This window comes from Dermacentor variabilis, unplaced genomic scaffold (assembly GCF_050947875.1).
Source record: "Dermacentor variabilis isolate Ectoservices unplaced genomic scaffold, ASM5094787v1 scaffold_12, whole genome shotgun sequence".
Taxonomy (NCBI): domain Eukaryota; kingdom Metazoa; phylum Arthropoda; class Arachnida; order Ixodida; family Ixodidae; genus Dermacentor; species Dermacentor variabilis.
Window position 1 is genome coordinate 48338737 of NW_027460280.1, and position 27144 is coordinate 48365880.

General features: G+C 48.3%; 2 protein-coding genes across 5 annotated transcripts in view; one reads left to right on the top strand and one right to left on the bottom strand.

Annotated features, from left to right (window-relative positions):
- The window catches only part of Kdm3 (Lysine demethylase 3), a 284403-nt gene that overhangs the window by 162609 nt on the left and 94650 nt on the right, over positions 1 to 27144 (bottom strand). For all 4 annotated transcript variants that reach the window (XM_075676459.1, XM_075676457.1, XM_075676461.1 and 1 more), the window contains exon 2: positions 20343 to 20483. In XM_075676459.1, the coding sequence (XP_075532574.1) occupies positions 20343 to 20483 (141 nt within the window). The remainder of the gene's footprint in view (positions 1 to 20342; positions 20484 to 27144) is intronic.
- Positions 1 to 27144, top strand: part of LOC142565893 (uncharacterized) — a 171399-nt gene that overhangs the window by 128765 nt on the left and 15490 nt on the right. The window contains exon 3 of the mRNA XM_075676474.1: positions 21947 to 22033. Within this exon, the coding sequence (XP_075532589.1) occupies positions 21947 to 22033 (87 nt within the window). The remainder of the gene's footprint in view (positions 1 to 21946; positions 22034 to 27144) is intronic.

Consider the following 27144-nt stretch of genomic DNA (forward strand, 5'->3'; position numbering starts at 1 on the left):
GCATGGGGCACTGGCGAGTAGGCCGAGAATGGTGCCACCCCTGGCGTGAAAGGCGTAAGAGGAGCGTCGACTTGCCTCGATTTCTTGACTGCATGCACTATCTTTGGGATCGGACCACATTATGACGCATGATGACGTGCTAATGCTGAATAATTCCTGCGATTTTACATGCCAAAACTGCAATCTGATGTTGCGGATCGCCCGCGGAGTTGAATAAGCGACAGTGGCGTAACTGTTACAGTAGCTGCTTCTGCGCTAGAGAAACTCTGATTTATATAATTTATATAAACTTTATATTAATTTCAATAAATATTTCAATTCAATTTTAAAATTTGCCTCGAGCGGTCGGTCGCGCGGAAATTTTGCATGTATTCACGAGCTTCTTTCACGCTCGCAAAATACTTTTATGTAGTACGTATTGAGCAACAGAAAGCTGAATCGGGAGTTTTTCATGTCGCCCTAAAATTTTCTCCATTGACACTTTTCATCTAAATATAATATCTGAGAAGTTGATTAATTAATTAAGACTAATGATCTGATTAACCGAAATGATAAAGATAACCTAAGTATCTCCAAGCGACGGCAAACAGCAGTACCTTGGTTCTATCCAGCTACGTGGTATTCGCATATTTTTAAACTCTGGCTTAAGTTAGCTGGGACGCCCTGTATAATCAAATAATTGCTTGCGTTACAAAGTGGCGTAATTTCGCTGTTCAGAGAAAACGTTTTAACATAATGTTACGCTTTTATGATGTCGATACTGTTCCTGCATGGACCCGCGAAATTAATATTCATTTACATCAGAACCACATTTCGCCCAACGGTCATTAATGCGGGCAGCAAGCATGCAGCACAAGCATGCAGCACAAGACACGAAGAACTAAAAATGAAAGGGAACGAGAGCGACAGGAGAAACAGTGATACAGCGCGAACACAGACATACATAAACTGGAATGCAAGAATAACCAATGAAACAAGCCCCGAATATAATCAAGGTCAGGAAATACGAGAACGAACCAACGCAAGGAAATCATCGGCATGGCATGAGACCACAAAATTGCCCCTCAGCTCCGTTACATATTACGCAACGGTAGAATCGAGCACATTTCTCCAGAATTATAAACGTTGTCTGGAAGTCTGTTCCACCCACTTGTTCGGGGAAAGAAGGAGAAGGGAAAAAAAAAAAAAAGTCAACTGCGCAGTGCTATCTGATGTGGTATAAAATTACAGACACAAAGAAAGGTGGCCTTACATAAATGGTAGCCTTCCAAACAACGGGATCTTCAAAAGCGCTTTCATAAAGGTACTGCCAATGCTGTTAGATGTCATGCCCATACGAGTTGCAATGCTGTTGGTTGAACACAAGACAAATCGCTCGTCACACGAATTTGGCTTTAAATTCCTGGCGATGTTTCTTAATGCGATACACATAATTATGCGGTAAAAGAAATGAACATCAAGAGCATTTTGTGAATTTTAAGGATATCCGAGTTCCGGTGGAAGCTGTCTGTAATTGCATTCGTATACGTAACCACTCAAAACTAAGAACTTCTTATTTTAGAGGTCGTAGTCATGGGGCAGCCATAAAACACGCACATTCTTGCATCTGGCCCATCAGATTTCGTCAGATGAGTTTCCAGGTTTACGTGGATTCCTACGTGATAAAACTTTCGAACGGCGAGAATTTCAGACTATATGAGGCGAGCTTTCATTCGAATTCGATAGGGTTAGTCTGTGTCCGTGTCCGAAAAAGAAAAGCCATCCATGTTTGTTGCCCACTGAGTTTTGTCTGCTCGCGGGGCTCAGCTGACGATTGAATTTGTGAGGCAGTGCGCAAACTGAAAGAACCAGACCACTACCAGCAGAGTTGTTTTAACCAGAGTCCGCGTAAATGACTCAGTCTCATGGATTCACTCAACGGCGCGGTATACTGACGCGAGGCGGGCGGGCGATCGATCAGGCATGTGGTTATGAAAACCTTGGGCTCCAGTACGGACTTCGATTTGACGCTTTTTGTTCGCGAGTTACGTGCGCTTCACTTTTAACGAATGACAATACGGAAGCAGCGAGTTGCGAGCTTTCTGAAGAACCTCGAGTTCAAAGCAGTCCCAGTTTACAGCGTTGTTTTTCACTGCGCCGCCTGTAAAAGGTTGCTCTATGAACAAGGTGTGGGCGAATTAGCACACTTTCGTTCTCGAAAAAAAAAAAAAAATACAGAACTGGCGGCTGCTGCGCCACTGCATGAGTCTGGGTTTGGCAAACGCGACATAAGAGGAGACAGCATTGCGCCGCGTTCTTGTTAACCTTGGGGGCTGACGGGAGCTGAGGCGCGCGTGCGTGGCCGCCGATCGATGTCTGTTGGACGCCGGAAGAGAGCGGGGTCACTTGCAGGACTACAGGCGCTCGGGTACGCGGCTTGCGCAACTCGTCTAGCTTCCGCGGGATCCGCAAGCCAGCGATTAAGGAACACGAGAACCAGCACGCGGCAGCACGAAAGAGGCGTCGCGGAAGTTACCACGCGAAGACGGTGGCGATATAATATCCTCCCGCCCAGCAACTAAACACGCCTCTTCATGCGATCTGCTGCGCCGCTAATGCCACGCACGCAATGTAGACCACAAAATACCAACAGACTTTCTTCACTCACTACAACCTCGCACTTATAACTGCATCTGTTACACATTACGCTAAAGTACAGCTGAAAAAAAAAAGGGGGGGCGGGGTAGAGCTATCCCTCAAGATTATCAAAACGATGGGCTAGTGTCAAGGGACTTTCCTTGAAAAGCAAAACCACAGAAACCACTTCAGCTGCAGCAGGAAGTACCGACGAAAGAAATACAAAAGATGCCAAAAACCAATCCAGCCAACCAGCGTGACAGCAGACGGCGAAATCACGCAATATATTGGGTGTACCTATTCACTAATTGCTTCCAATGATGCAAATATGCCCATTATGCTCTCGTTAGAAGCCGGCGAAGAGATATTATTATTATTTTTTAAAAAGCACAGAGGAATTCGGAAAGCTGGCAGGCGACTACCACAAGGAGGATCACAACGCTGGCGTAGCAGGACGCCGAACAAAGCATCAGAAGACCTGTTGCGAGCGAAAAGCTACACGGTTTAAGTAGTACAAAGGCGCAGAATCACACAAACGGGACAGGCGTTTATTCAGTTAGCACCTATGTTACGGAAATAATAACGGAGCCGAAAAGCAAAGGGAAAAACCAAGGTTTCCGAAACGAGCCTTAGAGCAGGCTTTTTTATGCTGAGATTAGCGTAAACATAGTACGGCGATCATTGCAAGACGCCACAGAAACTTGTCCGAACAAGCATAGGTTGAAGTGGGTTCCTGTTCGGTAAGTTCTCAAACCTGCAGTTTCAAACATAATAAAAAAAGGCAATCAACAAAACACGCAGAAAGGAAAATCCAGGAGCCGTAACAAACCCGCAGGGCAATCACCGAGCCCGTTTCGCGGCTTAGGATAAACTGGAGGGTCGGACATAAGCCGATAGAGCAATTAAACCAGGCGGCACACGCTAATGATTTCGGAAGCAGTAATGATATACGTGTAAAAGGAAATAGAGCGACGAAAGTAGAAACTTGAGGCCCAACCAGAGCAGCTACGGCTTTGGCAGAGGCGTTCTAGACGAAGGAAAGAGTGAGACACCTAGAATGCGATTAAGAGTCGGATTAAGCCGGAGAGAAAAATAGAAAGGATAAAAGACATACATAGCACCCACGTATCCCAGGTTGTCTCAGGCAGACCAGATTACAGAGTGTTTTGCCAGAGGCTGCGGCAGAGCGCCTGACCACCATGAGAGAGTAGCCAAACACTCCGGGCGCCGATTTCCCCGCATTGCACCAAGAACGTCGTGCGCCGATCAGGCGTGAAAAAGAAAGGAAAGCTAAACCTGTCGTTTCCTCGCTAAAGGGGCAAGCGGCTATAGGTACCGTCCGTCTGATCAGACAGAAATCCCTCCTCAGTGCACGGAACGGCAGGCGCGCAAAGGAAGACTGCGATGCCGCAATATAACACGGCCATAACAGCAAAATTACAAGCTCCCGAGAAGAGCGCACCGGGCAGGCAAAAAGTGCCGCGAAAGATACACCCAGTCCTCCCGGTATTGCACGCTGAGACGAGGGCCAGATGGGAAAAGGAGCCTCGGCCGTCGTGGTGAAACGCTCGTAGCAGCCCCTTTTGAAAGCTCGAACTCCCCTCATCCCCGGCTCCGGCCCGCGTTCAAAGAGGGCTCCGAGACGAGAAGCAGGCGTAAAAAGAAAAAAAGAGAACGCAGTGAGAGGAAGCGGCAGCCCCCGCAGGGTTCCGGTGCAGAACCAGCAATCAAATGGGGGAGGGAAAAACGAAGGCGGGCACTCTCGCGGCTCACACGACCCCGACGAAACGCGGCACCAAAGCTGGCGAGCGAGGGTGAAAGAAAAGTACGCGCCGCCAGAAAGGAAATAATGGCAGCGTGGGCTGACAGCTTTCGCCTCACGGCGCCCCCCACCGGTGCCCAGAATTCCAAGCAAGGGAGCTTCCCCAGAAAAAGCCCGCTGAGCAAGCGGTGGAAGCCGGCGGCTCCCTCCAGGCGGGCCCGATCGAAGAGGCCAGCAGCATCCAGGTCGTCGCTATGGAAACGCCACCGGAGGGAGGGAGGAAGGCCTGCTCGCAGAATGCTACAGAGGCGGGTGCACAAAGACCGCCAGTGGCTTCGAGGACGAGAGTAAAACAACTGCCGCCAGGAATGACCGCCAAAAGAAAAGCGCGCAGAAAAGCACCGGAACGCTTCCCTACCGAGCATCCGCTTAGGGCGAGCCAAGCAAAACACGAAATGAGAACAAGGAAGCGACGAGAACCATTCCACCCGGCTAGACCCTCCCGCCTGTCGCCCACATTGTCTCACAAGGGTCTGCGCTGGCTCCTTTGCAGGCGTTCGCGGTCACCGAATGGAGAGAAGAAAGGAAAAAGAAAAAGCTTCGGGAGCGCTTGATTTGCCAAGAGTCATTCAATCTCCCTAAGATGGTCCTCGCTTCATAATACCATAAACTAAAGGCTAAATACACATGCACCCTCTTTTAAGGCTTTGAAAGGAGGGAGGGGGGAGCAAAGAAACAACCATGAAAGAAAGTAAGAATCAGTATGCCGGTACGAGTGGCGCAAAGTTCATATTTCAGAGGCGCGTTTGTTAGGCCAACAGATACTGATGTGAAGGCGCAAGTAGTTCAAGTGGTCTAGACACGGTGCCACAATATGGGTGGATGCTGACGCTCGTAATTCGACATGGCGGTCGACTCCTTTAAGAAACTGCCGGCACCAATGCGTACGCCCAGAAACCAATGAGCTCGGGCCATTTTGTACGTGGGCTGACAGTGATTGCTATTTCTGAAGCACCGTAACGTTTCTGTTAACCCACGTTTCCTGCATTATGCATCAGAGAACTGATCTAACTCTGTACAGAAATACACAGCAAGTGATTGACAACTGCAATAACATACGGTGACGCATCAACTGAGCTGGCTCAACTTTGTTCTTCATAATGACAATGAAAAAAAAAAAAAACTTCGGGAAAGCATCTAAAAACTCTAGGCAATTTTTATTAGAACACTACCAACCCAGCTCGGCAATGACATTTCAACATGTGCACGCACGCGGAGGCTCGGCGTGTGGTAGGTACAGGTTGTGTGCGTAAGACGCTATGCAAGTACATTTGAACACAATAGGGGCATTCCAGGAAGACATGAGTTCGCAGCTGTTCCGTCATTTGCGTCGACGAAAAATGCCAAGCGAGACCCGGAAAAGAGTCCTGGCGATATTTAAACCTGCTGACTTTTCAACTCAAGCTGCATGCGTCAAGCATACGGGCTTTGTACAGAGACGGCTTCGAGATATGACATCATAAGCGTAACGCCGACGTCGCGAGAAGTTGACGTGGAAGAGCCAGCCATTAGCCACAGACCGCAAGCATGTACAGATCTGACGGCAGTCTTCCCACCTAATGGCACAATACTTACGAACAAGAGACGAGGGATGGATACAGGCAGGAAAGAAGGCATTGCCAGCAATTTCCATACAGCGCCCACACACAAACAGGCTATTTGTACGGCGACATTCTTCGCTAGCAGCAATCGCCGGCCATCACGTTTTACAGCAGGCCGTTAAGGCTCGCTCGATCCTTTTATCAACGGACGGAAGGAACACGCGCCCCATTTCCGCAGAGGGCACACATCGAAGGGCAAAGCGGAATGAAGTGCTATCGTTGGTGGCAGTCAGCGGCGCCTTGTACGTCCCGGCAGGGCAAGGAGGTGAAGCACGAGAGAAGGCACATGAGCACCAGTGCGTGCCGCTAATCAGTGCGGTGTCGTCAAGGTGCCTGGAGGCATTTGTAACGTTCACGCAACGAAAGAATGTTGCGGATGCGGAAGTAGAAAGCGTGATGCAAACGCACCACAAAGCACCGGCGACCTAGCTAAACACCATTCAACCAACGGAAGTAAACATGCACAACTTTTGAGTGGCATACACAACCTCAGGACAAACGAGAAGCCTTTTAAGAACGAAAATAAAAAAAAAAAAGAAAAAAGAAAGGAAAAGAAGGCCTGGCACAAGGTGCACAGCGGAGACAACACAAAATGGGCCCCTCCCCCAGCACGCAAAAGAAAAAAGAAAGAAAGTAAAAACTGAACGACAAAATACCCCATCGACCTCATTTCCTGCTTTTGTTGCGACGCGGACGTTTGTTCGTAGCATCAGCGCACAAACCTGCCAGCATATAATGATGGCCAGTGGAGGGAAGAGTAGCAAGGGCCAAGGAAAAAGAGCGAAAAAGAAGAAGAAGCTTCCTTCTGTGCACCAGGGACATTGCCGCATCAAGAGCTTTCTCCAGACGCCGTCGGCGAGAAACCATTTGCGGAGCGATTACCGCAATCGCAGACGACGAGACGAGCGGGGAAGGAATGCCCCGAAACGCCGGGCGGCGTCCGCTTGACCGCCCAGACGAACGCAGCCCGCTCTCGGCGATCTTTATTTATTCAACCCCGCCTCCTCGCCACAGCTTCGGCGTGTCCTAGGGCTGAGACATTACTCTTCCTGCGAAAGTACCAATTCGCGTCTAAATGCATGATTGAACAGGCCTCGGATCTGGGCGCCTCGTCGTCACTAGAATAACGACTATACTGAGGAATGCGGGACATGGAATTAATCCAGTTCTGTCTACAGCGAAACACAGGATCACTATCGTGGCCCCTATCGACAGATTGCACGAATTAGTCGATACGTGACTGAGCAACTGAGCATTTCAGCATAACACGATACGAGGCCCACAGGGATCCTCCTGTACGTGAGCAGATACAAACTTTACGTGGCGTGGTATCGGCAGGCTAAATGAATCAACAAATGCCCTGCAGAAGTACAAAAGTATCCCTGGACACGGGCAAATGCGCTCTCGGGCTGCCTGCCATCTGCTCGTTCAGACAACCTACAGTCAGGCAGGGGTTCCCGAGATCGACTCAAGGTTCAGGATGAACTTTTTGCTAACGGTAAAGTATGCTTTCGGAGGACGTAACTGCTCAGTTTGTGTAGCATTCTGTCAAGGCGAAGTGGATGGCAATTTTACTTTCATTAGAACCCCCGCCAAGCGCACGCCCAGATACCCGGTATTCTGTGAAACGGCACCTCTCCGTTCCCTGCTGCATTGGTTTGCAGTGGTTCAGTTATGCGGGGTACCACACCTGCGGCACCATCCTGCCGGCACAAAACCGTATTCCACCTGGCCGCATGCAAGGGACACTGTAACGCCACGAAACACGGCGCCACTGAAAGAGACCACTCGTCTCCATACGCCATAGAGGGGTCACCCACATGCATAGACATGATCTAACCCTGTTAACGATCGATGAAGCATACGAACACATGATGCAGAGCTCCAGAAACAAGCGCACTTTCAGTCATTACTGCGGTTAACTAGTGCAACGTTTCCGAGTTCCTGCTGTACAATTACGAGAAGAATGACCGCCTGTAACGGTTCAGCTCGGCAGGCTTTTCATTCCATTCCCTTTTCCATTCCATTTCCATTTTTATCGCTTATCATTGGTTCGGGCAGGGTCAGGATCCTGTTATCGCTGCACTTGGCCACTCGGCGCGACTGATAAGAATGGAAAAGTAAAATGTATAGCTACAAAATAGTCAATGGTCTTGTATTCGTAGGCAATATCACACAATGGGACCACCCTTCCCAATGCCTCTCGAGCATGTTATATTGTTTTAAATGCGTAAGCATTTCTATGCTTACCTAACGATAAAAGCCGCCCGTCCGTTCGTCCCGTAATAAGATCGCCTTCAAGATTAGGCCCGCAGCAGCGAGCGAAATTAACCTCCGTGATGCCTTCAACGCGAACTAAGCGGCGAGAACACAGCGCGCACGCTTTCAGCACTCGCCGCACTCTCGGCCCCCATCGTACATCGCTTTCCAGATAGGGCCCGCGCGGCTCATAATGGTTCGACGCGGATGGATAAGGCGCTTAAGAGCGATAACGGCTTAGAATGATCGGGACGTCATCAGCGCACCTGGCGCCGCCACCTGCAGCAGTTTGCTTGCGCCATTGATTCACCTTGCGCCGTCGTCCGCAGCAGTTCGTGTCGCCGCAACGCTGTCGTTTATAATACTGGCCGGATCAAGTTTAATACTCCTATACACCGGGCTGCGTGGTGATGAGCAAGCGGCACAATGCTTATGCGTACTCGGAGAACTCCCAGAGGAGTTTCCGCGTCTTTTTTTGTTAACTGCCATGCGACCACATGATTGCAGTGTGTCTGTCCACCATTTTGCGACACGATTCGAGAGTTTGTGTGCCTACAGCCCAACATTGTTTTCTTTCTTTTCAAGACAACGAGCACACAGTTGTGCACTGAAATACACAACAGCGGCCGTACGCGCATCCGCTCATTTCCCGCGAACTGCTGACCTTGAATGCTAATCGCAGTGCTACACACTCGTCCAATACGACCACACGGCCCGGTGTGACAAGGATAAGACCCCATTTATTATTGTTTTCCCAGGCAGCAGCATATTACGCAAGCAGACCCTCCAGGCAGTAATGTAAGAAAAGTGCTTACTTCGCATCACGCCAGACAGAACGAGGCGTTCCAAGGATATATGAGCAGCTGTAAACTGTGCAATATAGTCTCAAAGATAAGCAGGTTATCTCTCCTGATATCAGCGGAACCACGCGCGGCTGAAGTATCTACAGGCGCTGTTTTCCCCAGCACGCCATACGAGGCTCCGAGCCGAATACGCCCCTTCGCGACTAATATGCTTGCTCTTCACGCGGGGAATGGAACTGCTGCACCGATGCACGCTTTGGACACGTACAACGCGCAAGAAAGTAAACGCGGAGAGCAAAAAATTCCAACCATTTTGCAACTTTTCATCTAACATGCCGAGTTAAGCCGTGAGTAATCGGTGAGGTCGCTGATCGACTCGTTACTTAATAGCCGGCTTGTTAAACACTGACTTGGCGGCCCGTGCTACAAGTTTACGGAAATTTCGGCCCGACCCCGTAAGATGAGATCGGCCGCTGGCCTTGGTGTAACCGCTAAATTCGCGCCAGCGAGCGATTGCGTAAGCACGAAGCGATCGGCGCCAGTGGCAGCTTTTGACGGCGACGGGCGGTCTGTATAGGTTCAGGTGTATACGTGAATCCGACGCAAGGGAGTCCAGTCCAGTGCTGGTATATAATGTACAAGGATTCCTTTTGCTCGACTTTATTCAGTTGTAATCTGTTACATGGGCGGTGTACTGGTCGGGCCACTGGTGAAGCGCGAGAAAATCATTGGAATAGAATCGTTACACGACCCCGGCCCTCAATGCAATAGCCGCATCCCATAACATTTGCATGAACTCGCTCCTGGCGGCTCGAAATCTAAGCGACAGCATCATGCGTCAACGAGAAGAAACAGCGCCTGGTTCGTCACTGCTGGTTGCAACTCGCCAGCCCGCGCGCCGCCCTCCAGCGTTTACACGCACCTTGCGCAGCAGCTACGAGATGGCAAAGCCAAACGATGCCCGGACGCTCACCCGACCATCTGACGCTCACTAGGGAGACAAGATTCCGCCCTGGATCCTGACCCCTTCTGTGAACAGCCCGTGTGAAAACTAGCCCAGACGACCAGAAAATGTAACGCGTTCTCTCGATTTGACGCGTCAGGCGAAGTCAATTGCTGGCACCCAATGCTTACCTCGACTTGATAGGAAGCGACATAAGTGGGAAGCACGCCAACAACAGCGAAGCTCGTCGCCACCAAACCAACATAGCAGCACCTGCTTGCCGTTTGCCAAGGATAAGTAATGCTTTCTGTTAGTAATCAGTTCTGTTAAGTCCAACACCATGACGATGGACTTAACTGATGCCGCTCTCCTTTATCGCATGCGCACAGGGTCAGCGCAAACTCCTGCTAGGCGGTACAAGACAGGATTTGGATCGCCGTCGTCGTGTGTGCATTGTCATGCTTTGGTGATATTGAACATTATATACTAAAGATGAAGTCAAGCGCAAGGCGGCACCACACTCAAATGCAAGTGATACTTTATTCCCGCGAGGACGTTGGATATTTAGGAGAGAGGTGCTTCGGCTCCTCCTAAAGTTCCTCCGTGATACAGTGTTGGGAAGTGAATGGTGAGCCGTATCGGTCGTCGTGGTTCGGAAAACGCGCAACGTATTGGGCTCAGAATCAACTTGCTTCTGAGGCCTGGTCTTGCTAGTTGTACTGCAAGGTGTTTCAGACGGATCGCGGTTTATAGGCAACGTTCAGGCGGAGTAATTGACGGCAATTATCGCAAGGCTAGGTCTGCCTGCATCCTCCTTCTGATGTAAAGCGAAGAAGGAATTCATTTCTTCTTTCGTCTTGCAGTGACCTTCAAAAACTATAATTAATACAAATGAAATTTAGGACAGTATTTGTATAAACAAACTAGAAGGCGATCTTCATCTATAAGAAAACTCCACTTCGCAGGATTTTTTTTTTTTTTTCGAACGCGGGGCTTCCAGATATCTGGGATCAAAGTTTACTCTCGTTTCCCTTCACTGCGAATCAGTGGGAGGGAAATGGTCTCCTCGATTAGATCGACGCGCGGGGGAAGCCGGTGACGCTTTGTAGCCAGTTTGGTGATAAGCAAGTATCAGTCGCAACCACCTCGCGATACGGCGTTGGCATCTGTACGTCATACGTCACGCCTCCGACGGGGAAGGTCAGTCAAACTGTGCAGACTGACGCAAATGTTACTGACAAATATTCCTAAAGGAGCATTATTTACGAGAATTGTGGGCATCTCAAATTTTAACGGCCGCCTGGAACTTGGTGGTGTAAATGTAAGCGACATTTGCTAATTACGCCGTCGCGAAGTTAGCATCTCAAAACTGCGTACACGAGCACGAATTAAAAAAGAAAAGGGAACTTGTATAACGCGGTCTCTCTGGCGCATTTTATACAGAAGATTTACATGGTCTTTATGCTAAGAAAGAACAAAGCGGACGTATACATTAGCATACATGCCTTTTTACCTCGGTTACGCAGTTTTGCAAACCGTACATTCAGATTCTATAAAGATACCCGCTGTTTAAAGCCATGCGTAGTACCCTAAAATTAGCTCACTTTACATCTTGCATCAGCTGCAATGTGCCGAAGTATGGTATCTGTTCTTTGTTGCATAACGAGGAGGACATGCGACAGTGCGATCCGCCTTGTCCCTGTTATTGTATTTAGCGTTACTTACAGTGTTAATCCTGGACTAAGCACCAAGACCCAATTCTCCAGGGTACAAGTAGTGAACCTTTAACGCATCACACAACGGCTTGCTATAGATGAGTGAGGCGGTCGAACACGTGGCAGTAGGAAAATGAATTGCGCAGGGCTGACGACGCGGGCGAAGTCTCCACGAGGTGGAAACTCGGCAATGAAACCTCAGGAGCACATTTAAAAGCAAACTCGAAACCTTCCACAATTTCGAGAGTGCCACGTGGACGCACACGACCGAAAAAGAAAGCCGAGCAGCACGCAGTCGGCACGACGTGCCCTGGAAATCTCTGCCGAATCCCTGCCGCTGTGCGCATACATCGCCGTTCCTCGGCCTCTGCGGTACTGTACACCCAGCGGGCCTCGACCACGCCCCGACCAGGCACAGAAAAGGAGGCGGCGCCGTGGCCCGAGCACCTTGCTGCGCACAGCAGTGCGCACCGCCTGGGACGCAGCACCTGGCATGAGGTGACTCATCCTGGCACGCAGCCCGGCCACTGACCCCGTACGCGCAGCTCTTTCGCGCGGGCGACAGCCCCCCCCCCCCCCCCCCCCAAGCGGCCCTTTTATCGCAGTGAAGACGCGCCTACCCGCCAGGGTAAGCCTAGTGGAAGCCAGCAGTGACGCTCCCATTAATAACGTTAGGCACGTCTCCACCGACCTCTTTATACGTTACATCTTGGCGCACGAATGCGTGCAGCGGGCACGAGTGACTTGTGGCAGTGAATTCGGCGATATGAACACCATCCTTTAGGGAAGCGGGCAAGTCGCAGATGAAGCCCCCCCCTCCTCCACTCGCTGGCGGCTAAAATATCGATGCTAGAATCTATTAGGGGACAGAGGTTTCACTTGATGGCGCGAAACGCTTGCAATGGGACACAAAGTGCGCAATGGCAGCACTTTGCGGAGCACCGGGCAAAAGTAGAAGAACCTTGCTTTTTCCAGCAGGCGATCAAAGAAAAAAGTGACCACAGAAGAGAACTATCCCTTACGTCAAATGGACAGTTTTATTGCTACTGTAAACATTTAAAAAAAAAGCATGCGCGGCTGTAGGCTGCATCTGACCTTGTAGCTGTGTTTCGTCTACACGCCCACACATTTTGCGGCGCCGCTTCACTGCGATATAGTAAACTAACGATTTCAGCAATCTGTTCTTAAATGCTAAAGTTCAGAGCGTACGCATAACTCCACAAAGATAAACATATTTCTGATACACAGAATTGGATGCCAAGAGACTGATTTAAGCACTGGAAACACAACAGAGAGCCCTTACGAGCGTTTTTTGATAGCCTGGAGGAAGCTGCTTCTTTCAGTTGTGGATAGTTCAGCAAATAAGTAACATTTTATTAATTAGAAATTAATATATAAATTGTACAAATAAATTATAAATTAATACTTTATTATTTTTTGTCCGGATGTTTTTTGTTCAGTTATCATTTCTGCTGTTTTCTTCGTACCACTATACCCTCCATGGCCAAAATAAATGCGAGCAAGTTGTTTTAATGTTATTTGGGCTTTGCGGGGGTTAAATTGCAAAGATGAAGCCTGCCATTTTTTCGAGGCACTACCATGATTTCCCACATTTATGACGCAACAGTGTTGCAGAATATCAGTCGTAAAAGGTAGCTCACACTTCCGACATACGAACGGAAATGTGACGCAGGTGGACGACATGGTGAATCCTGAAACGCCATGCCGTTAAGGTCAGCTAGAGGCTAGAAGCGGTTCGTATGTTTATAGGGAAACAAAACGAGGCAACTGAGCGGGCTTGCCACCTCGACAACCAAATTGAGGCAGGAGAACCAACCGACAGACTTCCCGTCTCAAATTTGTTGCCAACGGCCACTGAAATGGTAATTTCATTTAAATCGTTAAATGTTTCATACAAACTGCCGCCGCACTGCGACACAAGTGCGGCGATCGTCTCCGAGAGCTAGACGGCGTTGGCAACGATAGAAGTGTACGTGCGACTGCGGCCTGATGCATCGCGCTGCTGTGCTGGGGGGGAGGGGGGACGTTAGATCCCACTATCAGGCACGTAATTAATTTCTTTTTTTTATATGTTAAGTATAGAGCTGTTCGGCAAGACCGCAGCTGCAACGAGCATCCGTGGTCAGGAAAGTCCGGAAGGGTTCGCGAAGCTACGCTTCGAAAAGAAAACGGTCGTTGAGCTAACAAGTACTTACGCGACAGCACAAGACACAGAAATTACGGGACGATTCGCTTCGCCCGGTTCTATTACACTCCGATCAGCCGACGCTTACGACCGGCCGATGATGCAGCCGTAACGTGGCGAAGCGAGAAGAAGGAACATGCGCTAAACGGAATCGTCACAGTATTCCGGCCTTGCAAGTTGTCTTTTGATAGAGCGCTCAAAGCGGAAGAATTTCGTAACGTTTCAAAGTGCAGTTTACGCCAGGAAACTGTCGAAGTCACGCAATTATTGCGAAAGTCCCATTCGCAAATGAAACGCAATTTAGCACGACGTACAAAGCAAGCGACAATTTCCGCTTAAATCACCACGCCAGGTGCACTTTACCGAACTGCGATGTTTATTTGTACCCACTGAAGGTGGGCGTATGAAAACGCATTTACAGTTATCTCGATTTGGACGCATTTCCTAAACTCAGAAACTCAAGGCGACTCAGTAGAAGTTCCTTAATACCCTGCACAATCACTCCATTTACTAGTTGGACGGCGAGGCGGACTGGCTAATTGAAATTAATTGCGAGTACTTTAAAGCGCAACAATAAACAATAGCCCAAGTGACGGCCACACGAAGAGGGATTACCTTGTCGGAACATACGCCGCACACATAAACCTAACCAAATGATCGAGCACGCGCAGCAAGGTTCACTAGTTACTGGTTAGTCACTGTAACATATTCATCAAAACAACAAAAACTAAAGCCACCTGCTAAACCTGTGTTACCGGTTAACAAGCGGAATATCGTGCAGCTGACGCACACATTTTCTCAATGTGATACGTTTCCTCTATTATTCGCGAAAGCTGATGGTTGTTTTCGAACGCAGCCTTAGGTTTAGGGGGAAAAAGAATAACAGCCACTACTACTGCAGTGCATTGCCGTATTTGACGACCCAAATGTTTACAAAAGAGCTGAATGTTATTTACGGCAAACTCGGTAACAATGCAACGGCAGTAAGGCTACGTACGTTAATCGGACGGCTCGTTAACTAAAACTTCCTCGAGCTTGATTTAACCCGTTAGGCACTTTTGGTAGACGGCTTTTGCATTCTTTTTTCTCGGATAAAAATAGGCTCTAGTATGTTTGCTCCACAGTTAAAGAAACTTTTAATCTTGCTGTTTTGTTAAACACAAGCCAGCCAAATTTATTTCTGTCAGCGTCCACGCGATTCCTTTTTCATGCGGCAATGCTTACGTCGGCCAGCCGAGTCACTGATAATATATGCCTCAAAGAACATCAAGTATCACTGAAATTTCGGTTGTCGCAAATGTGAGCACACTACGAACTTTTATGGTCGTGTTCAGAAACATTCATCACAGATGAAGTAGAAGAAGCAAAAGAAAAAAAAAAAGCGCATTAGGAAAAGGTGCCTGCATGAGCTGCAAAACAGTAAGATTTTATTCAACATTGTCTTTGGGCGCTAGAGATATAAAAGAGAAGCACCCACAAAGTAATGTGCGTGTCTTTCCCTTCGTATGTCCCATTCAAGCCGAAAATACAATGTTTCGTAAACCCAGCCAACATGATCAAGAAGTTTTATCATTTTATTCGCCCGTAAAACACGTGGTGCAGGATGGTTTGTTTTTCTAATTTCGATTACTATACTAGTGATAATCGCTACCTCGCTGCTATGCGTAGCTAATTTCAATTTTTCAAGTCGCTAATATAGTTACGCACACGCGCAGTGACTGACACTGTTCCGATTTTTTGTAGCATCCGCATTACGGGCGCGTGTGTCTATGCAGCCCAGCTGCTAAGTCAGAACTGACCTTTCTTTATACGCCTTTTTAACTCTTGGTGATCGGCTGGAATGCCACCACCGCACCGTTACCGATGTGATAAAAGGAGCCATGCGCGTCGGGCAAAAAAATAGTAACACTGTATGGAAAGAATCAAATTAAAAAAGAAAAAGTCCGCTTTATTTAGGCATGCCTGAATATATTTGAGTGTTGTGTCTATTGATAATGCTTCTCCCGAAATAGAACATCCGAGTCAACCCATATGTCTGCTTTGTTGTTGTTGTTGCTCATTCTGTCGTATCTATCTTCCAACAATGGCATGCTCCACACCGCTAAGCTACAACAGACTTTCCGCGCCTGCTCGTATTCCAAATACTTATTACGCTCCCCCTATATATAGTTTTTCTTGGGCAAGTGGCACTGCGAATCTGACAGTGTCAAGTACGAGAAGAGACTGCGAGCTGCCAGAAACACCGCGCATCCGTACGTTAATACCGGCGCGTGCTAAATTTGGCGGTCTGCTCTTTTGTAAGTTTTGAGTCCTTCATTCCGTCCTCCTCTCATTGCGCAGTCAACTCCTTGAAGGCACTCCGGAGCCGGCTCAAGTGACCTCGCGGTCAAGCTCTTACGTGACGCGCTTGACCGCTCCTTCGCCTACCGTCTTCATGGCAGGCCGTGCCCTTTGCGCGGTCATCATAATGAGCAGTGAAATGGGTCGCAAGGTCACGATCGCAAGTACAATCGGAGCCAGCAGACTGCGTAACGAGCATCGCGCGCTCCCTCTCCAAACGCTTTGGGCAACCGCTTTCGATAATGCTCACTGGCGAAATTACACAAGACTCAGGGTGACGCCATGCGCGGACAATGTTTCCCGCTGCGCAACCCCCTTATATGAGAGACTTACGAAACTAGCGCGAATGGGCAGCAGCCCAGGCTTGCGAGATGAGCATTTCGTGCGGAATCAGGTGGCGTTTCTTTTTTTTTTTTTTTTTTAATATGTACGAAAATACCGACACTACTAGGTTCGTAAACACAAAGGGGCGCTTGAAATATACACGTCTATGCAACTTGTATCCGAGCTTACAGACTGCCATTTCAACAGCAGTTACCCCTTTAACCACCTCATTAACTGTGTGGTCGGCTTTGAGCTTACCCCGATTAAATACGTCTACTACAATACTTAAAAAGTGTTTCAAAGATCCCCAGATGGACACGTTTAATGGGTGTCGTCTGTTAAACTGGTGTGGTCTATTAGCTACGCAAAATGGAAAACAAGGTGCGTTGTTGACTACACGTGTACACAAAAGTGTACGGACCAAGGATTGCGCGATAAGGCCAATCTTTTCCTCTCACTGTCAATGCAACTTGAAATTGAAGGCTGCAGCCCAAACTTGGCATTGCAAACTTTGCATAGTACACGTTAATTTCAGTTTATGCATGTTAATGACGAAGAAATTTAGTTTTTTAGTTTTAGTTTTTAGAAATTTAGACCCTGTGGCCAGTTTACTTTTTCTCAAGGGTGTACTTGGCATTTCACAAGATAAAATACCTCAAAGCGACCTTGAAGCTGCGGGTAGGTTTCGGCTAGCTTGTATATAGGGCACAATTCCAACTAATAGCACAAAAACTAAAACTGGAAAATGAAGTGGCCTCGTCGCGTCTTGGTGCTGTTGTAATCGTTGGATGGAAGGAGTTACCTGACAAGAACGCATACTCGTACTGCTAGAAAGACCCTTTCTGCGATGTGAGAATTTGAACTCTAGCTCGCCAAATGCTTAATGTGAGCCGCTCGAGCAGTGGTATTTGCTTCAACTATCGAGAAAAACTTTAATGGTAAAAAATCGCACTAAGCTTTTTTAATAGATATGGACAGAAATAAAAGGCTTATGAACACGCACAATAAAGTAACAGAACGAAAAAGAAAAGTTCACTATGGGGATTAAATCAACCATTTTTTTAGCTATCATGCATGCGCCCCCACCTGTTTTTCAAAAATATTTATAAAAAAAATCCGACAGAATCCATCTCACCATTAATGTCGACGTGAATGCGATGAGCAGCGAAGCAATGGAGCCACACACCGGACTGCCACAGCCAAAACGCGTCATGTAAGTGGCGCGTACTGCCGCCGGACTTCGCTCTTGCGTTACCCTCTGGACACGCTGCGCCACCTAGCGACGCGCCCTCGAAGTCCGCGCGTGGCTTCCGAGATGTGTGGCGTGCCGGTATACGGCGGTATGCATATGGCTCTCTGTGGGGGTCTCCTGCGATGTAGCCTTCCTATGCGACAGGGCATTTCTCAAATAAACGTAAAAGCACTCACAGGTACGCAAGCAAAAGTCTTGAAGATGTGCCTCGGCCTACCGAAAAACATATCAAGAATATGAACCTTTGCAGAAAACAGACGCCTATTGGTTTCAATGCTTCTACAGCAGGAGTTTGTTCGAGTCCATATGCACTTTGCTGCCGGAGTTCCGCTTGGTTCAGACAGCAGTCCTGTGGTGCGAAACTTGCTCCCAGCCCTTCTATGACGAAGCTACTATGGAAAGTTCCTTCGTGGTCAAGTGTCACTTTCGTGCTTGGATTCAAGAGCAAGAGAAATAATCCCGGCCCAGTGCCGACATATTTTGCTCTAAGGCATATTAACACCAGTTACAGAGCCCACCGTCATATTCACACTGGTGGCTCCATTACGCCTACATTATCTGCCATCGGTGTCTGGATTCCGTCTGCGAGTGTTACCGTCCCTGCCACTCTCAGTCACCGCACTTCAGCTACAGCCACTGAACTAGCTGCACTGCCGACAGCTTTTATCTACATCACAGACCAGAGAGCTGAGTCGTGGGCCATCTTCACCGACTCAAGAGCGGTCCTGCAGTCCCCGAAGTCGCCACGCATGCACGGACAACTCGTGATGGATATCAGACGCCCGTGTAATAAAGCCTGCGAACTGTATCACAGCGTTGGGCTGCAGTGCTTACCAGCCCACTGCGGAAAACAAGGCAACATCCAGGCTGGACATGCTGCCAAAGCTGGACACGACACTTTGAGAGAAATGGTCCAGATACCTTTCCCGAGAAAAGACGCGGCGACACTGGTATCTGCACATGCTTGGTATTTCCATCGATCGCTCTAGACAGATGCGAGCCATCAGTACGGAGCCCAAGACAAAATTGATCCATCGTGACCTTTACATGTCGCGAGGTTTCAATAGGCAAGAAAACCAAACATGCCTACACCGCATCAGACTCAACGTGGCCTACACGAACTACTTCAAGTGCAAGCTTAAACTGACGGACTCGCCAATGTGCTTTGACCTGCAACGTGTTCTGTGCGAGCGCTGCTGCTAAGAGAGAGAGAGAGACTTTAAGGCGGCATTACACCTGCAACGGGACTCGAGCTTGGAACTGCGGCACATTCTCGGACCATGACCACTTGCTTGTTACACGCCACAAAAGCGCTGCTAATTTTCTTGCGGGCCCCGAGCCTTAACGAAACTTTGTAAATACCTCTATAGTGTACATGTGTATACATGTGTGTGTGACTTTATGTGCCGTTAAGTGTTCCTATCACTTCATATATCATACTCATCACCCAGCACCCGAAGCAGCATGTCAGACAAACAGTCAGGCTAACATATCCAGCATATCATTAAAGCTTCTATCTCTCTCTCTTGAAAATGCGTGCAGCGGTTTCTAATAGACTGCCCTTCACAGACTGCTTGTCGATATTACTAGGTGTCGCCGGCTCCTGACTTCTAAACTCGTCTTAACGCGGAAAGAGAGTTAGGTGGCATTAACCTTCTACAGAAAGATGCACGCCACGTGACATTTATGTAGCAAGAGAATCAGCTAGGAATACGCTTATTTAATGTGCGGCGCATTTGAAATATTTCTTCACCGACGAAGAACAAAAAGGCTACACAGCGCGCCACTAAAAATGATAGACGATATAAACATTTCGCAGGGAAACGCGGGACACTATATGAAGTTAACTAGCTATAGTCGCGGCCTACATTCTAATTAGGCGAAACATAAGGAAATATCAGCGGTTTTTAAATGTACCATCTAAGGACAAAAACCTGGATTCGTAGCGACAATGTCTACGGTGAAATCGACAATGTCTACGGTGAAATCGACAATGGCACGGGAAGTAAAATAATGAAACTTCTAACGCGAAAACAAAAGGTGGAAGGAAGACGAGGAACAGGCGATACTGCCTTTCAGCTAGTTATGACATGCCAGAAACTTCGAATATATTATAGCCTCAGGCATAAAAGTGAGAGAATGTAAATAAAACACACACACACACACACACACACACACACACACACACACACACACACACACACACACACACACACACACACACACACACACACACACACACACACACACACACACACACACACAAATAAAACAATAATGCAAGTCAACGCCATATGCGCTTCAATGTCCACATGTTGCGCAGTGAACTCTAAGGTATTGAACGTCCAAGTGCGTTTATAAAAGCTCCCAAGTCGTCACGGTCGTGATGAGGCGGGCACACGTGCCGAACCAGCGTCATCCGCCGCGCACCTGCAGTGAGGGAGGGAAAGAAGCCACTCACCAGTGCGGGACTCGGCGATTCATCGGAGTTGCGCACATGCCACGTCAGGGTCTCCTCAACGAGAAACGCCGCGAAGGGGTCCTCGTACACACGGATCCACTCGCGCCGCTTCCAGTCGGCGTTGTCAAACTCAACCAGAACCTGCAAGGAGCAAACGTTTACCGTCATTTGATATGTACAGCACTGGACAAGAAACTGCCACCGCCCCGAGTATCGAATGGAATTTTAGCTATTGCAACGGCAAGGTTACTTCCTGCCAACGACTGCACAACGCCGCAGAAAAGCGACGGGAGAATGAGAAAAACGTCATGGGAAGGGCATTGTGGCGATCACCTGGTTCGCTGCAGCGTATATGGCTGCAGAGTTGGCGGCACAATGAAGGCCGCTCATATACGCACAGCTTTCGGATGTGAGTAAGCGTATATAGATTGAGCTCCGCCGCTCCCGTAGCTCCTTGTCGCTTAACACATACTGCGCCTTTCGTTCTCGCACGCCTGGAAAGTACCTTGCGCTCTCAGTGAATCTCATGCGAACCAAGAACGCACATGTGCGGCATAGAGCGGCAGAATGCGTAACAACAGTGCATCTCACGAGCAGCGCATTTTAAGCCGCGGTACCGTCTGTTTTATCACGTCGTTCATGTCGAGCGGGAGTGGAAACAACTTGGCAAAGTTTGCCTCTCCTGCTGCGTCATGGTTCGGATCCACCATAGCGACCGCGGGACGAAGCACGGCATCGCTCCATACATAAAACGCGGCGCCGGCAGTGAAAATGTGCTCCGGCCATTAGATTAACCGCGCCCACTTTACCTGCAATCCGACGTCTTTTTTGTGGAAGTACTCGGGCGCTGAAGTGATTCAAAGATAATCATTAGAGGCAATATCACCCGTGCGGGCGTAGTGAACGCGATCAGTGGCTGAAACTCGGATAGCTTGACAGATATCAGAGCCTTCCTATGAAAATGTTCGGTTAAGAGACCCAAGAGTCATCTATAGTAGGCAGTGTGTGAACATCGCTCTCTTAGGAACACAGCTATGTAACTCGTTTAAATCGAAACAAATGCGAACGGCTCCAGCCTCCTTTCGAACCAGAACGTTTACAGGGGCGGTATTCTAGGGCGATTACTTTCGGAGATATAAGTCCACTTTCGGGAGACTCAGCAGTGGGTGTGTCGAAGTATACGACCGGCAGCGCTTTTGGCGCTTTGCGTAGATAGCGAGCTTGGCACAGCGCCGGAAACGCCGTCGGCTGTATGTGCGGTCAAGTCCGGTGCCGAGTCACGCGAAATCTCGCGAAAGTGAAAACATGGGCTCTATTCTCGACCCGCATGGTATGGTGTATGGAATGGGGCAGTGTGTCGTCCGTACGGAAAAACAATGACAGAACTGAGGACGCTTTTGGGATGACGTCACCAGTAGGGCGCTGCGATCGACCGGCGTGCCTTGCGCGCGAAATTTAAACATGTTGTGCAAAACTTTCTGCATTCATAAACTAAAACGCTCTCAAAACAGAACTGAAATTCTTATAATTTGCAAAAACTAAATAATACAAACTGTTAAGATACATCAATAACGGCGTCTATGCTTGCACGTTTTCGACCGCAGATCATGCAGTGTTCCTGATCGTCTGCTCAGCCAATGGCTCAGCGTTTCGGTTGCAGAAGACAAACACTCGTCTGCTCGTTCCGTTCGGTAAGTACGCATATGATATATGATTTTAATATTTCGAAAGACACGAGGATGAAAAGCCCGGAAAGAGCACCTACACTCTGCCTGGTCGGTTGCAGGGGGTTCCTTTCGTTTTGTATCAGCCAGAAAAGCGGTCGCCAGGTTTCACTGAAGAAAAAAAATACTGCTCTGTGACGAATGCAGCCGCTAACGTTTAGATATTTCGCTCCATAAAAGGGCACCGAAAGGAAAGAATACAGCCAATGCTCTCAATGTGCCCGATCTATAGCAGCCCGGAGTTATGATCGTTATTGCAGGAACCTCAAATGCACGCACGCACACAAGCAAACCCAGCGCTTGCCGTGCGCATAAAGGATGTGCGAACGCGGCAGGAAAACCCACAGCAAGCAATCGGCGAGCTCCAAACGTACATGCATGACCTCTGCGACAACCATAACTGCCAATCCCGGAGGCCCTGTGTTGCCCTATTTTCCTCTTGCCACCAATGACTCCAGGCTGCAGCGACAGATCACGCTGCAGTAAACCGGCGTGCTCCAGTACTCCCGGCCATCATCGCAAAAAGAGGCACGTTTTCGCCCCCGGACGACACACTACCCAATTCCAGTACACCATACGCACGGCGACTGCACAGCCGCCATTATCCGCCATGTTGACTCTCTGATTGGCTGTCGAGAGATCACGTGTTTTGAAATTTGTGCCGGGAGCGGAAGTGTTGCGAAATGCAGTTTTGCGTTTTCATCAAGATGAAGCAACGTGACGTGGAGCTGCAGATTTTATCGACTAATGTTTTTTGTTTTGTTTTTTCTGGCCCTTGGCAACAATATTCCGACGTTAGCGCTTGAAAAAGAAAGTGAGCGGTAGCGCGCAAAAGCCTGTGCAATGCATCTGTAATTTCGCGAATATGTGATGGCGGTCCAGGATAGCCGCTATGTCGGCTTGCTGGTAGGCTTAAGGAATATCCCGTTGTATCACAGGAAGGGCTGTTTCATAAACATCAATTTGACGTTGCGTAACGTGGCGTTGGGCCACCATTGCAGAGATCTCCCGCCAGAATTTGTGGTGCGACGAGCCGCGCGAACTATGCTAATGAGCGAGCAGCCATATGCAATGGCGGCCGAGAGGCATGTGTATCGCCGTATTTTCCCCGTCGTTTGGGGTCATGAAAATCTTGTTTATAACGTGTGCTCATAGCTATGCGAAGCTTTCGGATGGTGTTGGTACTTGTGTTTTGAGTCATTGTTTCTATTAAAAAAAAAAAGAACGTGATAATTTCAAATAATATCCGTGAACATTAAAAACCTCCTGGGACTTTTTGCACTTTTCTCTGTTGCGTTCGTACTGTAATCAAAATTAACGACTCCTCACATATTCGGAGGTTATGACAACGGCCAGAGTTTGAATTTATAAAAAGAAATGTATGCAAGACGGCGCCTTGAAGTTTCCTCACACAATGCGAGTAAGCAGCGAAGTGAACGGAGATTCGACGCTTGCGTCGCACAAGCGGGTATACCTCTGGCGGGCTCAATGCCATCGCTGATATTCGGGCGCTTCTCAGCCAGCAGAGTCGAGCCGAGCCACTTGCGTTTCACGAGATAGTGATAATGCGGTCTAGAATGTGCGCTTATCACCACATGTTGGTTGCGTATGGCGCCTCAAGGTAGAAAACAAGCGTATTAGCGCCAATATACGGTGACTCATTCCGTTTCTCGGGGACATGCATCCTGGTTAAAGAAGCAGACGATGGCTTGTACACAGCAAACGACGGAAGCGAGAAATGTTTTCGACGGAAAAATCGTATGCCTTGAGCTAGCTGCTTTATTTTTACTGTGTAGGAAAACTGTTTTGCTTTACCAAGAACGTTACGTTCATAGCTTAAAGTACAGTTTCATAGGGGAAACGTCAAATTTGCGTCACGTTACGGAAGCAAAACGGGGCGGGGCCATCAGCACCATTTTGTGCACGTCGAACCTACGTCACGCCCCAAAGAAAATGGCGGAATGTCCAGAACAGAGCCCCATCTCTGAAAGTGATCGCCCGAGAATACCGCTTGAGCGCACCCTTCTGACGACCTTCGACCTTTAAGGCAACGGCCTTCGCTTCCAGGTTATCTAAAGTTCTCGCTTAACAGCAACCCTCAGTAAAAGTGGAACGCAGAATTATGCCTTAAGAGTATTGTATGTTCTCCTAAGCTATTACACTGGGAAGGCTTAGAAGAGATCATCAACGGCGAATATGTCAACAACCTTCGGTTTGCAGATTACGTTGTCCTGTTCTGGAACACGGGGGAGGAAATGCAACAAATGCTTGATGACTTTAACCAAGAAAGTGTAAGAGTACGATTGAAGATTATTATGCAAAAGAGAAAGGTAATGTTTAATAACCTGTCAAGCGAACAAGAAATCATGACCGCCAGTCAGCCTCTGAAGTATATGCAAGAGCACATTATTCTAGGTCAATTACTCAAAAGAGACCCTGATCATGAGAAGGAAATTTACAGAACAAAAATGGGTTGGATGCATACGGCAGGCATTAACAACTCCTGACTGGAAGCTTACCACTGTCGCTGAAAAGTGTGCAATCATTGCATTCTTCCGGTGCTAACATATAGGGCAGAAACATGAAGGTTAAAGAAGCTCGGGAAGAAGTTAACGACCGGGCAAAGAGCGATGGAATGAAAAATGTTAAGCGTAATGATAAGAGAACGGAAGCGGGTGGTGTGGAAGAGAGAGCAAACGAGGATAGCCGATATTCTACAGTTGACATTAAGATACAAAGGTGGAGCTGGAAAAGTCATGTAATGCGTAGGGCACAAAAAAGGTGGACCATTGGAGTTACAAAATTGGTGCCAAGGGAAGGAAGCGCAATCAAGGACGACATAAAATTAGGTGAATGACGAAATTAGAAAATTTGCAAGGGCAAGTTGGAATCAGCTAGCGCAAGGCAGATGTAATGCGAGAGGCCTTCGCCCTGCCTCCAGTGGACATAAAGATAGGCTGGTAATGATGATGCTCATCTGCAAATAAACTATGTCTTTGCAACAATTGAGATACAGCGGGAGATAAGCAGCTCAGTTGACCTCGGTCGTAAATTTCACAACTCCCGGATGTCATATATGCAGGACGCAGGTCCAACAGAACTCCGCGCAGTGACATGACATATCGTGACATGACATGCATGCACATCAATGAGGAACGCAGGCTGAAATTACCAAAATAATCTAATCTCCATTGAATGACTTTCCCATTGCGTATATCGCGGTATAAACCTGCGCGTCCACTTAAGACTTCCATTAGGTGTTGCGCGTCCTACGCGCTACAAACCACCAATAAAAATATTAATATTATTATTTTTAAAGCAGCACAGCCAACAACTGTGCTGGGACTGGACATTACCCGAGGCTTACTTCTGATCCGGCATCAGGCCTCCTCGAGTGAGCTCTGGTGCCGCGATGGTACGAAGAATACTAAACTGAAGCACAAACGGCACAACAACAGAAAAAAAAAAAAGATCGTAACGCGGCAGTACATTGAAACATCGACCGGAGAGAAATGCAAGAAAACAGCCAATGGAAATCAGATGGCATCGTCTATAGCCGTGGCCATGGCAGCTCCATTGAGTTCCAGGATGGTGACTATGTCAATGGTGTGCTTCAGGTTCTGGTTCCAGTTTTACTAGCGAGGCAGCGTAAACGAATGGAGGCTTTCGTGCTTTATTTGGCGCAGGCCTGCCACAATTTTCCGCCAAGATGCCTTTTTTTGGGCAGTTTGGCGCAAATGACCGCTGTCTCGACAAGGAAGGCCTCTAGCTGCCTTGCTAAAATTTAAGCTTGATGGCTGCTGGACGGCAAACATGACTGACGGCTCTGGCTCGACCTTCGACATAACCTGACGAGCGCTTTCTGAATCCCCGGGATGGAATAATGTCATCGAGAGTTGCTGCTTACGAGACGTCTCCCACTTCTGACGGCATATCGAGATCTCGCTCGGGGCAGGCCCGCGCGCGCAAATATAAGCACAGCCACAACAAGCGGGATCCTAAGTGCCCATTCGTGTCACAACAATATAACGCCTATTGCGTCCTTGGCGTCCACGATATAGCCGACGTGTATCGATAAGGCTTTTTTTTTTTTCTTTTTCCACCTATTCGGAGGACACGCAGTAAGGCATATATCAAGTGAGGAAAAAAGAAAACGAACAAAAGCGCATCAAATAAAAGCATGCAGCTTTGTGTGATACAGGTACTGCAGAAATGAGTTGGCGCACTTGTTGTCTGGTATCCAATCGGTGAAATCATCTGGGACATTCGGCTTTGGTTTCCCTAACCCATCCTGCGCCATCCTGCATCACAGCGCACAGCCACTAAAGGTGACGAATATCGGCCGCAGAATAATGTGCCGCGCACTTAGGACACGTTGCAGCCTTGCCACTTGCACATCCCCAAACACAGGTGACATCAGCTGCATGGGCCACACTAGCCTCTGAAGATGCTCCACCCGGGAAAGCTTGCGGAGAAGGAAAGAGACACACGGTGCACGCGCGTTTCGTCCTAAATTGGACTTGGTGGGCTTGGAGAAGAGCTGTGGGCTATCAGTTAAAGGTGGCGAGTGAGCCATTTGGTCGGCCAGGCCGTTGGATTCTCACTATGTCTCTGAACCCAGTGAACTGCAATAAAGAAATGGGACGACTTGTTTAGTCAACGTATTTTTTGCAGATTTAGCATGTGTTTGTAGCTATCTCGAGTTTCTTCGACGCGCCCATTCAATTAGTGTAGATATTAAGTTCCGCAACGTTTGATTACGGGCTGGCACACTCGAAGGCATCAAGTATGACTTGTAGTTCTAATAAAAGGAATCTGGCGTTTCGGGGGATCAGGTGTGTGCATACTTAAATCCAGGATAACTGTGCTAACGGATGAGATCCGTTCTGCCTGTGGAATGACCGTTGCATCCGTATACACCACACAATGGCCTTGAAATGCGGGAGTCAGAGCGTCTGATTCAGCCAGAGTGACAAGTTGGCCGATTACAAAAGCGAAGGTTGATTGACTTGTTTGCGGTAAGAGACGCCAAGCACCACGGAAGAAAGTCATTCACACACAGTGTCATGGTCAGAGTG